The sequence below is a fragment of the Arvicola amphibius genome, chromosome 17 (genome assembly GCF_903992535.2).
Source record: "Arvicola amphibius chromosome 17, mArvAmp1.2, whole genome shotgun sequence".
NCBI classification, from domain to species: Eukaryota; Metazoa; Chordata; class Mammalia; order Rodentia; family Cricetidae; genus Arvicola; species Arvicola amphibius.
Genome location: NC_052063.2, coordinates 38,651,418 through 38,667,265, shown reverse-complemented (window position 1 = coordinate 38,667,265; position 15,848 = coordinate 38,651,418). Strand labels below are relative to the sequence as shown.

General features: G+C 47.2%; 1 protein-coding gene across 4 annotated transcripts in view; it reads right to left on the bottom strand.

The window, feature by feature from the left end:
* Positions 1–600: 600 nt before the first annotated feature.
* The window catches only part of Tbc1d30 (TBC1 domain family member 30), a 74,753-nt gene continuing 59,505 nt past the window's right edge, over positions 601–15,848 (bottom strand). For 2 of the 4 annotated variants that reach the window (XM_038314770.1, XM_038314771.1), the window contains 5 exons: positions 8,941–9,053; positions 8,023–8,162; positions 4,692–4,898; positions 4,087–4,146; positions 601–1,652 (listed from right to left, as the gene is read on the bottom strand). In XM_038314770.1, coding sequence (XP_038170698.1) covers positions 856–1,652; positions 4,087–4,146; positions 4,692–4,898; positions 8,023–8,162; positions 8,941–9,053 — 1,317 coding nt within the window. In that variant the 3' untranslated portion in view covers positions 601–855. The remainder of the gene's footprint in view (positions 1,653–4,086; positions 4,147–4,691; positions 4,899–8,022; positions 8,163–8,940; positions 9,054–15,848) is intronic. The other 2 variants (XM_038314768.1, XM_038314772.1) reach the window with 1 other exon arrangement.

Sequence of the window (15,848 nt, the reverse complement as noted above, 5' to 3'; positions counted from 1 at the left end):
GGGCCGGGAGGTATAGGAACGGCGTTCAGAGGGTGCACACGTTCCACAGAGAGCTCGCCGAGTCCTCGCCAGAAGAAAAGGAGCCTCGGGAAAGGTTGGAATCAATCGGCAAGCGGTTCGGAGCAGCTGCTTAATGCATAACCAACGTGAGTGTCTCTGCGTATGCTCTTCAATTTGGTTATTAACGTCAGTGTCAACTGATGTGAAGGTTTTCTTTTCACGGGTAGAAATAGAAAGTTAAAGACTATCTTGATTTTTCTGCTTTAGCATTAAGAATAAAAAACAATTTGAAGACAGGTATTAAAGTGCACACACGCTCATCATACACACACAAACCCTCCCCTCTCCGACCGAGTGGAAAGAGAAACATCAGGACAGTTTTTTTTTTTTTTTTTCTTTTTTGCAACTAAGAAACTTATTTGTACAGTTTTAGTTCTAGCAAGCTGGTGTGTTCATTCATGCTGGAGGATTAGTGGTGCCCAGAGGACGGAAGGCCAGGGAAACGTGTCGCTGTTTCAGGGATCCCAAAAAGGCCCTGAGAAGGCCTTTTCTGTTGTCTTTTCTAAAGAGTTCACAAGGAAAATCGGGGAAACTCCACACTTAAGAAGCACACAATTTATTTAGTCACGAGAATCCACCTTACCAGCTACCTAGTGGGTAGGAAAGGTCCCTACCCTGGTTCCCACCATGACACTTCCGGTTCCCACCTTGATGGGCTGTCAGTGCTCGGCTACTAGCCTCTCGATTCGTTCTCACTGGACAAACAGAACAGGAAGGGTATGGCCGGCATGCTAATGTCGCCATGCCACGAGAGTCCAGACGCCGAGCCACTGGGAGACGTCATCATCATCATCATCATCGCTTCTTGGTGCTGCTGCTGCTCCCAATGGCCGACTTATTGAAGCTCCTGCTGATCTGAGGGAAGTGCATGGTTGGGGTTCTTTCTGTGGGGCCGTACAACCCCAAATTCCTGGCCGTGGCTGACTTTCGGAGCGGCTTGACGCTAGGAAAAGGGCTGAAGATGGGGGCTTTTGAATGGCTGACAGGGAGAGGATTGCTGGGAGCCTGGTTTTCCCCAGGGCCACACACTGACTCTGGGGCATGCTGCTGGCAGGGGAGGTGCGCCTTGGGCTCAGTCTCGGCAGCGGCATCCCTTTGGTTCAGTTCCAAGGCTTCTAATTTCACCTGCACTGCAGCCACGTCGACAACATCAGCATCCCCAAATACTGGCTCGGGCGACTGCCCTTCGATTGTCCTCGGAGTGCCACCGGCACAGCTGCTGCTGCCCTCACCATGAGCTGTGGCTGCACAGCTTGAGGGAAACGCCTCAGCTGCCCCAAGGCTGCTGGCTCTGCAGCCTTCGTTCTGCTCCTCAATCAGCCCTACGGTGTCCCCACAGCCCAGATGGCTCTTGGTCCGTGGCATGTTCTTTTTGTGGACTCTGATGTGAGTCCGCCATGGAGAATTGAGCTTGGTCTTGAGGTCTTCATAGGGGACAGGAGACATTTTACCTCCTGTATGGCCGGGGATGTGAATGACTGCATTCTTGGTCGCTCTGTTTGTAATTTTCATCTTTTTCCCTAGAAGAAGGTGATTTATCACTGGAGAATTGTTTACCTGAGACGGGAGGATGCTGGTGACTGGTCCTTTGTCTGGAAGAAAGGTTGAGAGACTGTGTGAAACATACCACACAGAAACACGCCTGTCGGAACAGCAATATCACGGAGCTCACCCCAGAATCTTTTCCCCATTAATTTTCCAGGTGCCGGCAGAGCCATGTGACTGGGGACACAGAAACTGAATCGCACCCTAGCACCTGTGATGCCCAATGCCACCTCTTCCGGGAAGAGAGCCCTGGAGGCTGGGGACATGCTATGGTTTGGATGGGGTGTATTCTCCAAGGGGCTCCTGTATGAAAGGCTTGGTAGCAGCCGGCAGATCCGTCACTGCCTACATCATCATGATCCTGACCTAACTGATGGTTAACTGTCCCTCAGAGAATTTACAACTGCATCAACTATGTGTAAGTGGTTGAAACTGTACAAGTGGGTCACCAGGGTCACCAGGGTCACCGGGGTCATGCCCTGACGTCACCAGTCTTTCCTGCCTGTTCCTCTTTGTTCAGAGATCTATGAAAATCTTTATTACTGTCCCTAAGCTCCTTCTGATTCTCAACACCTCCAGCACACTCGCCACAAATAACATTTCTCCTCATTTTCCCAAGAAAACAGGAGCTCTTGGCTCTCAAAGATCTCAACTTCCTATCCTCTCTACCCCAGGAATCTGGTACCTCAGGCCCTCCCTACCCTGGGAATCTGGTACCTCAGGCCCTCCCTACCCTGGGAATCTGGTACCTCAGGCCCTCCCTACCCTGGGAATCTGGTACCTCAGGTCCTCCCTACCCTGGGAATCTGGTACCTCAGGTCCTCCCTACCCTGGGAATCGGGTACCTCAGGCCCTCCCTACCCTGGGAATCTGGTACCTCAGGCCCTCCCTAACCTGGGAATCTGGTACCTCAGGCCCTCCCTAACCTGGGAATCTGGTACCTCAAGTACCATCCATATCACTGCATTTTATTCTCAGAGCTGCAGTCTTCTGAGAGTTAAGATAACTTTCGTGGCTAATATCTTCTGCCATCTCCTCTAAAACCTCAAAGTCCGGGCCCCAGTCAGGAGCTAAAGCGTTGCCAACGTGCTAACTTGCTGAAACACACTCTAGACTTCAGTCCAATCTCTAAATGACATTATAGGCACCCTAAAATCAGGAAGCCATTGCTCTGTAACTTTGCTCTGCCCTTATTTAATGAGAACCCCTGGAGTCCTGCTCTGTAAACTTTCTATACTGTAAATCTTTTGACCATTGTAACATAAAAGCAGCCTTGAACAAGGTGTAAATAAACGGGTTCCCCATCCCCTCAAAGATGCTCTTGAGAAAGGACAGCACAGAGGATGCACATTTACATGTATGGGCACGTCCCCCTCTCCAAAGGCAACTTCACACAGAGCCTGCCACTGCTCTGTTCAGGACCGTGGTGCAATCGGTCTGTCTGGCTCAGTCAGAGCCTCATGAGGACACTTTGAGAGCACACTGCATGAAGTTGTGAAGATGAAGCCTGGGCTGCATTTTGACACCACAAGATGCTGCAATACCTCAGCTGTGAAACCTCCGCCATAGAGAACTGCGTGTAGGGAGGAGAGCAACCGAAGGGAGATAGGTATGAGAAGCTGCAGGGGAAGCGGGCCATCTAGGCCCTTTGAAACTGATGTCCCCATCATCAGAGACAGGGTGGCAGGGTTTGGTGCTGCCTCTGCTGGTTTATAGTTTTGTTCCAGCCCCATCTTTGCCCACTATGTCTCCCATCCTCTCCTTTAGAATGGTAATGAATATTCATGATTGCTTTCTTAATGGTTCCAGGTGGAGTTAGATCCTTCAAGATTTCCCTCTTTCTCCCAATGCCAGATTCAGTTTTTTGTCCAAGACCAGTCACATGCTCAGAAGCCGCATGCCAAATTGATATCGTCATGAACTCCGATAGACAACAGTTTCATTCGGGACAGGAGACCCACTCCCAAGTCAGCATGTATTGAACAGCAAGGCCGATTGGTCACTGTGATTTGGGGGATTATAAAAGAGAAAAAAGAGCTTGGCAATCCTTGGAAAAGAGCCTTTCAACTGAGTGACATGGGGCCGTTCTCCGCCACTCCTGACTAGGACACTAGGAATGGCTTATCAGAGAGACCCAGTTTCTCCCATCTTCCTATCAGAACCTCTGCGAAGTACACAGACGACTAGATTCCATTTTCAAATGCTTACGTTTCTTATTGCTTATTTGTTTCCACATGTGCATTCAGATGGGCAGGGACACATGTGGACCACGGCACACACACGGAGGCCAGAGGAGTCATTTCTCTGCAGCGTCCAGGAACTGACAGATCTGTGCACTTCTACCCCCTGGGACATCCCACTGGCCCACGAATTGAATTTCTAAAATTTCTCAAGTCCAAGGATCGCATCGCTCAGCAACATTTTAATTATTTGTAAATCCCTCTGGACAAGCACACTTATACAGTAAATGGGGTATAGTACCATCCACGGCCTGTTCCTTGGGGCCTAAAAAGAACCTAAGGTCCTTTTCTTCTTTACACCCTGGTAAAATAAAGTTGAGAGTAAGATTCTAAATATGCTACTTTCTGGGACCTGCTGGCTGATAGGTAAAGGCGTGAAGGCAAATCTTCATTCTCAACCAGACTCGGAGCCACCTGGGAGACACACGGGTGGCATGTCTGTGAAGGTGTCCAGAGAGGTTCCCAGGGAAGACCCACCCTGAAGGCGAGCAGCAGAGCAGCACCAACCCTTGGGCTGAGGTCTTGGACTGAATACGAGGGTGAAAGAGGAAAGGAAGCCACCGACTATCCGCACACATGTCTCTCTGCTCTCTGCCTCTGGGCACAATGTGATGGCTGCCTCACAAGCCTGTCCCCCCCACTCCTACCCCCCCCTGCCCCCGCAATAGCCGCTCTCACCTCCTCGCTTTCCCCTCCACAACGGCTGTGAGCCATCGTATGGGACAAAGTAAGCCCTTACTGTGCTCTCATTGGGACTTTGCCACAACAGCGAGAATTCTGAGGCCCTCCTCAGGTCACACTGCCCACACTGGGGTCAAGTTCGAACCCATGGAAGAATCTCCCTACCTGCCCTGATGTACAGCTGGTGGAGCTGCTGCTGCTGCTTCTTCTTGATGCGAGAGTACTGCCTCTTCAGGGCGCTGATGTCTGTGCTCATCCGCTCCATCATCATACTGTTGAAGGCTGCGTGGTATTCACTTCGACAGGAATTGATGGCTCCGGGGCTCAGCTCCGCAATGTTGTTGGACCTCAGGCTCTGTTCCTCACTCGCTTCTGCCCTCAGGGGAGGAACTCAAGGTCAGCGGAGGGGAACGGAGCAGAGGGGAACAGATTTCCCTGCCTCCGGTGCAGTCCCTTAACAGTCGAGAAATTCTAAATCGGGAAATCACCCCTAGCATTTACCTAGTTCTTGCTTTGGTTTGCTCCTGCAGTCCCTAACGAGCCTGAGGTTCATTGATTTTGTGGCCACTTTCTTCATGATGTAGACATAAGATCAACTATCTCCAGGTAAAAATCCATACCACTTTCTAAAAATCCCTCAGAAAAATATACAGTACAGCAAGTGTTCTATGATAATAACTGTGATACATCCTCACATCTCCATAAGAACCTATAGGGCTAACCATTTGTAGACGTACAGGCACGTTCTAAAAACAGCACCTTTCATCAGTGTATTTGGAGCACCGTGTCACCAGAAGGAAGCCCTTTCACACACTGAACATGCACTTCTGATTGTCTGCCATAGATGCTATGTTTGACATAGTTTCTGACCCTGGGACATCCATCTTCAGCTAGCAGAACCTTCCCTTAGGTAAAATCAAGATTGTACCCCAAAAAGAGAAACCATTGTTCTGGTGAGTATGAACACCTACAGTCTGCCTGGACTGTGGGAGAGAAAATCTTTAGAGAAAAATCTCTAAAGCAATGTCTACAAGTGAGTCTGGAAATCAATGGAAGAAAGACAGAGATTTCAGCTGTGCTAATATCTGCTGAGAATGTCTCCAAGGGAGAATTGAGCATCTTATAAATTTACCTCATTCGTTACTGAAATCGCTTCTCTAAGGAAAAGAAAATTAAAATGTAGAAGGAGCTGTGGGCAGGCCTGCTTTTCATCCTGCCGGCTCCTGCATGGCTAGCTTAGCCCCAGAATAATTACACAGAAACTGTATTCTTTTAAACACTGCTTGGCCCATTAGTTCCAGCCCCTTATTGGCTAATTCTCACATCTTGACTAACCCACTTCTAATAATCTGTGTAGCACCACGAGGTGGTGGCTTACTGGGAAAGATTCTAGCCTACATCCGTCTTGGGTTGAAGAATCATGGCAACTGCCTCACTGCCTTCTTCCTCCCAGCATTCTGTTCTGCTTATTCTGCCTACCTAATTTTCTGTCCTATCAAAGGGTCAAGGCAGTTTCTTTATTAACCAATGAAAGTAACACATAAGCAGATGACCCTTCTCCATCATTAAGAGAATGGGTAAGTTGAACAAAAATCACTAGGAAGCATATTCATGAGAAAGTGATGGCCACTCTGGTCTAAACTGACCATAGGCTCTGACCATAGACTCAAAACCTTTAGCAATGGGGCTGGAGGGGGACAGCTCAGTGGTTAGCACTTGCTGCACAATTATAAGACCAGAGGTCAGATTTCAGAACACATGTATATAGCCCAGAGACACACAAACATCTGTAACTCCAGCTCCAAGAAATCTGACAACCCTCTTCTGGCTACTGCATGTACAAAGGCATCCACACAGATATGTGTACAGGTACTCAAACACACACATGTACACAGGCATTCACACATATATGCACACAGGCACTTAAGCAGACACATACACACACATGAATAAAATAAATCTTTAAAAATAAAAAGGGTTAATAAAAATTTATATATCAAAGTGATGATAGATTTTTTAAAAACTTTAACATTAATAATTGAGTACATGTCTAAAAACCAAAAACACCAAAATTCAGACAAGAAATGGTGCAAAAGGTATTACAGAAATCAAGAAGAATCTTGTTGGGCTCAGTCCCAATGGTTGTTTTAAAGATGGGAGGAGAGCACATATCATAGACATAGCACACAAAACAATGTGAACCCAGTCTTCTTCCCCAAGCCAAACTGTTTCTAACTTTATAAACTTTATTATTAAAAAAAACCTTTGCAAATAAATAAAAACATCACACACCAAAATTAATCAGACCCAAAGTCTATACAACTCAATGAATTTCTATACATCAGCCCAGTCTTCAAGCAGGCTGAAGACTCAAAATGAAGCTGGGCGAGTGGCTCAGCTGGTACAGTGCTAGCCTGGTATATACAAAACCCTAAGGCCAGTCAGTCCTCAGCACCATACAAACCTGGCGTGGTGGCACATGCCTGTGCCAATCCCAGCACTTGGGCTGGGGAGGTAACACCCAGGATATCCAAGACAACAAAAGAATGACAAGATGACAGCCAAGTTGGCAGGCGGCAAAGATAATGCAGAGGACCTGTGTGTCATTTCTGTCCTCTTTGTACAAGAGAATTGGCCTCCTGACTAGAAGAGGTAGACAAAATATCCTAAGACAGAACTGCCACCCAAGGCAGGAAAAGACCCAATGGAAAAAAACTACAGGCTGCTTTTAGAAGTTCATTAGCTTGCACTGTCAAGCCCACAGGAAATCACTTCTATGCAGGAAATAGAGTGTGGCCAATGATCCAGAGCACCACATTTGAGAGAGACAATCCCAAATCATAGCACAGATTATCAAAAGGTGTAGAGTCATATCTTACGAGAAATGGCCTCTTTCTGAGGACTGGAACCACAGCTCCATGGTAGAGCACTTCCCTAGCATGTGTGGGGTCCTAGGTTCAGCTCCCAGCATGAACGAGAGCAAGGTGGGAGAGAAAGGAAGGATAGAAGATAGGAAGAGAGGCAGACAGGCAGGCAGGCAAACATCCCAAACAAGGGCCTTTAGGAGATGTGAGAGCCATCCTCGAGGGCTTGAGAGGAAGAGACAAACTCCCTCTGCTGCTTAGGAACCCAAGGCTAAAGGGAGGATCTAGTATCTTGTGAAATGATGAGTTTCTTGTCATCCAGAAACTAAAACATTCAATCCTAAGCAGAAGAGAGCAGGGACCCGAATCGAACCCCAGGAGGGTGCACTGAGTATAAACTCTACACCGAGCAGGCAAAGCTGAACCTGAACAAGCGGCAGTAAGAGTTATCATAAAGGAAACGAAAGGGGTTCTGTATGGGCAACGAGAGATACAGATGGATCCTGCCAAGAGATAAACCATGGAGAAGATGCTTTTATAAAGACTGTGAATGGCAGTAGCCAGCCAGAGAGTCAGGCGTCTGCAGGCCCTTGTTCAAATGAACCAACACTATCGTATGAAGACCCCTTTACCTTTAATCTGCTTTTGGTATTTTTGCAGTTCAGGTGCCAGGAACCCACTGAAAGGCCCGAGGCATCCCACGGCACTAGCAATGGCGTCCTCGTCATCGGGCTCATTCTCTTCGTCACTATCTCTGGCCTTACCGTGTCGCCTTGGAAACATAAAGGAAGAAAAGGAAAAAGAGAAAATATAGGTTTTCTTAAGTAATAAAATTTAAATGCCGTTGTGTGTTTGTGTGTGTGTGTGTGTGTTTCCCTTTTTTTCCCTGACTATTTTGTTCCTGAGTCTTGCCCAACCTAATTGCTATAAGTCAACTCTGTTACCAGCTTCTTTCATATTCTCTAGTTATCTATGTGCAGATAAATAGACATAACTGTAGAGTTTGATATAAATCTGAGAGTATACATATATCCCTCTGCACCCTGCTTTTATTTAATAATAAAATATTTCAGTATTCATATCAAGCTTCCTTATCTTTTTCACAGCTGTATTATAGCTACACGGCTCACGTTAATGAGTCAGGCTGCTAACACGCGCACGTGTGTGTGTGTGTGTGTGTCTGTGTGTGTGTGTGTCTGTGTGTGTGTGTGTCTGTGTATGTGTGTCTGTGTGTTTGTGTGACTTTCTGGCCTTTATAAAGAGTGTTCTAAATCAGCTCATGCATCAATTGGTATGCCAGTTTCACCCTGTTTAAGTTACTAAGATTTTAAGTATTTTGCAGTCTTAAATATATTAAAGGTTTGCGACATTTTTTTTCTTCAGTTCATGTTCCACCTCGTGCGGGAAACACACTTTGAACAGCTCTGTTGAGTCTAAGTCTGTAAGCCTTTGGGGAAGGGTCCTTCGGGTTCTAAGTTAGTTTGCATGTGTTCAAGGGCTTAAGTGTCACCTTACAATAACAAAACGAGGAAAAACAAAAAGCCACTTACCCGGAAACTGGCATGGGCCTAACTGTGGCTGGGAATGGTGTGATATTGTACGTATACTTTTCCCTCAGCTCCGCCAGCTGTGGGAAAGGGAACGGAGCCATTGAATAAACAGTCTGAAAAACAAAGGTGAAATTGCCAAGTCTTAGATGGTGTCAACTCCCATAAGTCCTGTGTCAAAGGGGTTGATGCTCCAACAGGTGGAGGCCGAGGAGACAGATACTGCTCCTCACGTGACATCTTTGAAGAAAGACAGAAGTGTAAGGCAAGGGTGGGAATGTAACTCAGTCAGTAGAGCTCTTGCCTAGTATGACTGAAGCCCTGAGTCCAGTCCCCAGCACACATAAACAAGGCATGGGTAAGGCACGCCTATGACCCCAGGAGCTAAAGACAAGAAGATGGGGTCATCCTTAGCTAAGTAGTGCACTTGAGGCCAGACTAGGCTGTATGAGATCCTATAGAAACAAAATAAAATGAAGCCAGGATATTGCAGATGGGGTACCATCTCTAAACCCTGACGCAAAGGGCTCCAAAATCTGAGGCATTTAGAGCACCAACATCATGCCCCCCCCCAAAAAAAGTTCACATCTGACCCATGCAATGGATTACAGACAAAAATAGGGATATACTCAAAATATGGTATACTACTACCTTCAGACACAAGTATGAAAATTGTATAACATAAAAATAAATCTTACGTTTAGACGTGTGCTCCATACCCAAGATCTCTCACTGTATATTTGCAAACATCCCCCAAATCTGAGTTATTTCTAGTCTAAGCACTTCAGATAAGGGACATTTAACCCGTACTGCTAAACACAAGTGACCCCACAAACAGCCAGCTGCGGGCAGCCGAACATTCCGAATGAGGAGCATGGGCAGGGAAATTTGGGCATCCAACATCCTCTTGAGAGTGTGTTATATACCATACTGTGATGTCTATACCAAAGAACCCACACATGCCCTTCCAAGGTCTGGCTTGTTTAAAGTGTTTTGATAATGCCCACAGGCATTAACATCAGCTTTCTGAATAAAATTAAGTTTTGTGGATGACCTTGTGACTTACGGCAAGCTTTCCCCCCAAAGAACTACCTTTTCAAAAGCCTGTGAATGAGCTCTAAGAAAAAAACTGCTGTTATCTTTAAAGAAAAAGAAAAGACAATAACAAGTTATCAAGCGCAGGCCGTCAAAAATCCATAAATAAAAACAAAGGAGCTGGGTGTGGTCGCTCACACTTGAATCCCAGCACTAGGGAGCCAGAGGCAGGCAGATCTCTGAGTTCGAAGCCAGTCTGGTCTAGAGAGTGAGTTCCAGGACATCCAGAAGTATCCTGTCTCACGAAAGCGGGAGTGGGGAGACACTTGGTCTTACATCAGAATTTTAAAACTCCGTATCTTCCCATTAACATGACGAGAAGAATTCTGCTGGCTCTCTTAAGTTTTAAGTGCTCCACACTCACTAACCAACCCTTCGGTTTCGATCGCCAGCATGTCTACATTAATCATACTTTCATTTCCCCACAGAAGCCAATCAAACATCCCGATGAGGGGCTGAAAAATGACTTAGCAGTTAAGAGTACTTGCTGCTCCTGCAAGGACTGAGGCTTAGTTCCCAGCACCCACACGGCAGCTCACAACAGCCTGTGTGTGACTCCAGTTCCCAGGAACCAACTCCACCTTTTGTCCTTCACAGACCCAGGTGTACACACAGTGAACATATATATTCAAATAGGTGAAGTGCTCATGAATATTTATAAAGGTAAATAAATCTTTTTAAACGATACGTGCTGATGAGCCTTTTCTAGGAGAGTCTTTTTAGGTGGTTTGTCCACTTCAGCAAGGCTGTTCCTCCGGAGCTGGGATGTGGCACGGTGGGAACTGGAGGACTCTGAACGAAACGTGATCAACGCCACAGCTCACTTGGTGGTTCGGTGCTGTTGCTGTGACCGTTCACACCCATCCTTCTGCTGTCCCCAAACGCCATGCCATCCACCTATATACTTTCTATAGCAATTCAAGATTCCAAGCAAGTGTTGGCTCAAGCCCTTCCCCTTGATGCTTTATGCAGAGCTGCACAGCCCACAAGAGCACCAACCTTGTCTTTAAAGCCGTCTGCTCACACACACTACATGCTTGGCTATCCACAGGGCTGAGACGCAGCATAAATTTAGCAACACTACACAACTCTCTTCCCACACCCTCAGCAGAAACAGAAGGCTCCTTGTGGCACCCATTAGCAAAGTGTGAGATGACATCAGCCCCCAGCCTCTCTGGGCGTCCTCGCCTAGTCTGAAAAATGCAGGGTGTGAAGCTCCGGGTGACAATTCCCTATAGCAGGAGGGGTAGTTAAAGTCAGGGAGCAGCACACGCGGTGTGCACGTGCGTGTCCGGGCAGTGAGTACATACGTGTCAGTGTGGTGTGCATGTGCATTCAGTGCAGTGAGCATGTGCATGTCAGTGCTTAGATTCTTAACCTGGGCCGTGTTTGTATGGATTTTGTGATACTACACTTAACACACTCTGTGTGCCTAAGCGTGTCATGTAATTGTATTGGTAGTGAATTCTCATGTTTGATCTCACAAAGATAGCCAACAGCTGGCTCCCTTCCAGTGCAGAGTTCTCCACACAGCCTTTCGAAGACATGCAGGCTTGTGCAATCCTAGTCTTGGAACCCTAACTTTGGACCCGAGAAGTACCTCCTCTTAGATGTCAGTCAGGAAGAATAGAGTCAACTGAGTCTGACCACACACACACCAAATGTCATCCCCAAACTGAATGCCCCTGTCATTCGTGTAAACTTTTACCTGAGCAACTGAGAAACTTGACTTAAGCAGCTAACAAATCACATCATTCATATTTTGTTTTAAAATACTAACCCCCCCCAAAAAAATGTGAATACCTTCACTAAGAATTTCAAAATTGCTTAAGAATTAACCTAGATGTCTCACTGACTAAAACTGGGGCACTGGCTCATGGTTTGCTTTAGCTCATGCTGTGTACACAACAGGGAACTGGAGTCTCCCAATCCTGCCCGCGGAGGACATCTACAAGGGAGGAATGAGCAGTAGTTGATCCTGCCTCTGCTCTCAGGCCACCCTGCCTGGGGCAGAGGGAGGGGTTCCAACCAGGGATCATCAGAGCCACTCGGGTGAACACTCCAGACACGAGAAAGGGCCTCTGGTTCCTTGTTCCCTCTTTATCTGTGGTTAGTGCCTCGAAGCAGCCGCTGGTGCCCTGAAACAGGTTTAGCCACAATCCTTTCTCACAGGGACATACTTATGTGTGTGACAGCCTCACAAAAACACATTTATGTGTGTGACAGTCTCACATGGGCACACTTATGTGTGTGACGTTCTCACATGGGCACACTTATGTGTGTGACAGTCTTACAGGGGCACACTTACGTGTGTTACAGTCTCACAGGGACACATGTGTGTGACGGTCTCACAAGGGCACACTTATGTGTGTGACGGTCTCACAGGGACACACGTGTGTGATGGCCTTACAAGGACACACTAATGTGTGTGACAGCCTCACAGGGACACACGTGTGTGATCGTCTCACATGGACACATGTGTATGACAGTCTCACAGGGACACACTTACGTGTGTGATGGTCTCACATGGACACACATGTGTGACGGTCTCACATGGACACACGTGTGTGATGGCCTCACAGGGACACACATGCGTGACGGCCTCACAGGGACACACTTATGTGTGTGACGGTCTCACGCAAGCATGAGCGTCCCTAGTAAATCGATCGCAGCACTTGGTACTTAGAAAGCTCTAGGCATTCAACTTTTAGGTTGGAGATTACAAGAGATTCCAAGTAAAGCTTTTTACTAAGTCTCTTAAAGTGCACATACAGTGTAGTAGCCGAATCTGAGAGTCCGGAGGGAAGGGAAACACAATTTAGCTCAGTGTCCCTCCTTGTCCCACAGAAACCCCTCTGGAGCGTCACCAACAGAGGCCTCAAAGGCACTGCCTAAACACTTCCAGTTACGGGCACACGCTACTGTAGGGCAGATGGCTTCCATTTTTGACAGAGCTAATTAATCAAACATTGTCCTTCTATTGAACAAGCACCAACATCCTTGACATTTCCAGTCCCTCGCTGACGGAGGAAAGGTGAACAGCGTGGGCCCAAGGGCAGATAGGGCCCCACTCGTGACAGCTGCCTCCAGATGACAGTTTGTCATCCAAACAAGGTCAGGGTTTCAAAACACCTACAGCCCTTCTAGTAGTTTTCCCTACATTGTCCTCAAGGAATTTACCAGAGATATTGTTCACCATCTACTGCGACCCAGATACCGTACATCCTTAGTATCCCTCAACCTCCCTGTCTAACGCTACCAATTAAAGAAAATCAGAAGGGCTGGTAAGACGCCTCTGCTGGTACCCTCTAAGTCTGATGACCTGAGTTCAGCCCCTGAGACCCGCACAACAGGAGGAGAGAATTTGCCCTGGAATGTGCCCCGTGGCACGTGTATATCGGCAAACACACACACAAATAAATAAAGACATAATATTTTTTTAAATATCCAGTGGCTGATGTAAAATCAGGGGAAGGTGGTGTGATTTATGCAGGGAGGATAGGCTCAAATCTGGTACATTCGTCCGTGTACAGTGCTTAGAGAGGACTGGGGAAGAAGGTCCAGGTGGGAGGATTCCTGCATCCTCTTCAGCTCAAAAGTAAAAACCTTGTATTCAGCTCACAAGTGTCCCGCGAAGCCATTTCAAGTGTGCTGACAGATTTATGGTCCGCTATAACGGGATCAGCCACTGAATTTTTTTTTTTAAAGAGCGAATAAAGAAAAGCAAGTGACTTGAAATGGCGTTTGCCATCTCTGTCTCTAACACTGCTTCAAGCCAAGGAAAACCGGCAAGCTGACTCTCGGAACTACTAGCGTGCATTTAAATAGATGTTTATATTTAGGCTCTGTTGAAAAGGAGTTACGTTTCCTTTTCCACTATTGACACGTTTAATGAGAAACGTGGAAATGTAATGTATAAAATTAGGCTTTGTTGGTCTTCCCACAGATGACGGGAGCAGGGCTTGCTGTTGATGGGAGCCTCGCAGACCATCTAGAGCCTAGGACACTCCCTCGGAAGACACAGCTAAAAGCCACCCTCTCTCCTAATACCTAGTAAGAAACGCGGGATTCACCCTGCACTGGTGGCATCAACACACACTGTCCTGGTTCGCGCCTCTGTTGCTGTGATAAACATCATAACCAAATCCAAGGTAGGCAGAAAGGGCTGATTTTACCATACAAGGCCGCAGTCCTTTGAAGGAAATCAGGGCAAGAGCTCAAACAGGAACCTGGAGGCAGGAACTGAAGCAGAGATCATGGAGGAGCGCCGCTCACTGGTTTGCTCAGCTTATACAGCTTTTACATAGCCCAGAACCACCTGCTCACAGGTGGTGCCACCCACAGTGGGAAGAGCCCTCCCATATCAATCACCCATCAAGAAAACACCCCACAGACTTGCCTGCAGGCCAATCTAATGGAGGCATTTTTTCAATTGACGTCCCCTCCTCCCAGATGACCCTAGCTTGTGTCAAGTTGGCAAAACACATGCACACAGATGCGCTGTGTAATGTATGTGCAACCGCAACATACAGGCACAGGGCTGGACAACTCCTATTCATCCTTAAAGGTGAAAACAGACATCAGTTCCCTCATAGAAGCATCCTCTAACTTCATCTCCCTTCCCGCTATTACCTTGGACCCCTGGGAAGTAATTTCTCCTTCTCCTCAGTCCTTACACCTCTCAGTGCGCAACCCCAACTTCCTCTTCCCACGTCTCTCTCCAATACCAAAGCCCAGGACCTAACTTTCAGGGAAACCAACATTGGAGAAGCTCCAATTCAAAGGACGATGTAACAGTGAAGAGACCAGAGCCAGAAAAGAATGATCACTGTGGCTGCAAAGAGCTGGCTGCAGCAGAGCTAAGAAACTATAGCAGGGCCTTCCTCTATGACTGAAAAAGAGAAGGCAGAAAACAAACCATGGATTCTCAATGAATATTTGCCTCAGGAATTAATAAGCTTTCTGAGCAACTCTCATCTCAAGAACAGAAAGCTAAGCACGGGCCCTGTCCTCAAGGAACTTACAGACCTTACAGAGGAAATAAGATGCCGTCTTAGACGCAGTGGAATGAGGTCAGCACTCCCATGAGAGGCTTAAATGAAAGCATGAAATGGGCACTTCTAGTTTAGATGATGAGAGAAACTTCATGAAGGGCAGACACTTCCTGAAGGAAGATATCTGAGCTCAGAGAAGCAAGACTGTACAAGGAGGGCAAAGGTCTGGAGGGCTGTGTTTCCAGTCACTGGAAAACAATCGAACCCAACATAAAAGGGACGAGCAGGCACCCCGCCTGAAGGGGAGAGAGTGGGGAGCGCGGTATGATGAGTCTGTGCTGTTCAGGAGGCTGTGAGGAGCCCTCGGCGTGTCATAGGAGAGGAAGAAGGGCTCATCTCTCCCCAAATCCTGCTTGGAGCACATGATTCCAGCAGTTTTGTAAGACTCCATGGATTTCATGCATGGAAAACACCAGGCATGGAGCCGGGCCGCAGAACAATGCTTAGTAAAAGAGGCCTCCCTCTCAGAGAGGAGAGCAAAGACCCCAGTATATATGAGAGGTGCTAGAATCAGAGCCCAGTCGTCAGGGTCACACACACAGTTCCTCTTTTGAGACAGACAGGGAAGAAAGTTGAGCCTCAACAGCACGCGGAGATTCAAACACAGATGCCTGGGGAAAGTTATATCAGACTGTCGGTATTCCCAAAACTCAGACGGGCTCAGCTAGGAGCAAGAGAAGGAGCTGTGGGACCAGGAGATGGACAGAGGAACAGTGCTCATTTCTCCAGCCCTAAGTCAGTGCCTGAGTCTTAATTATAGTC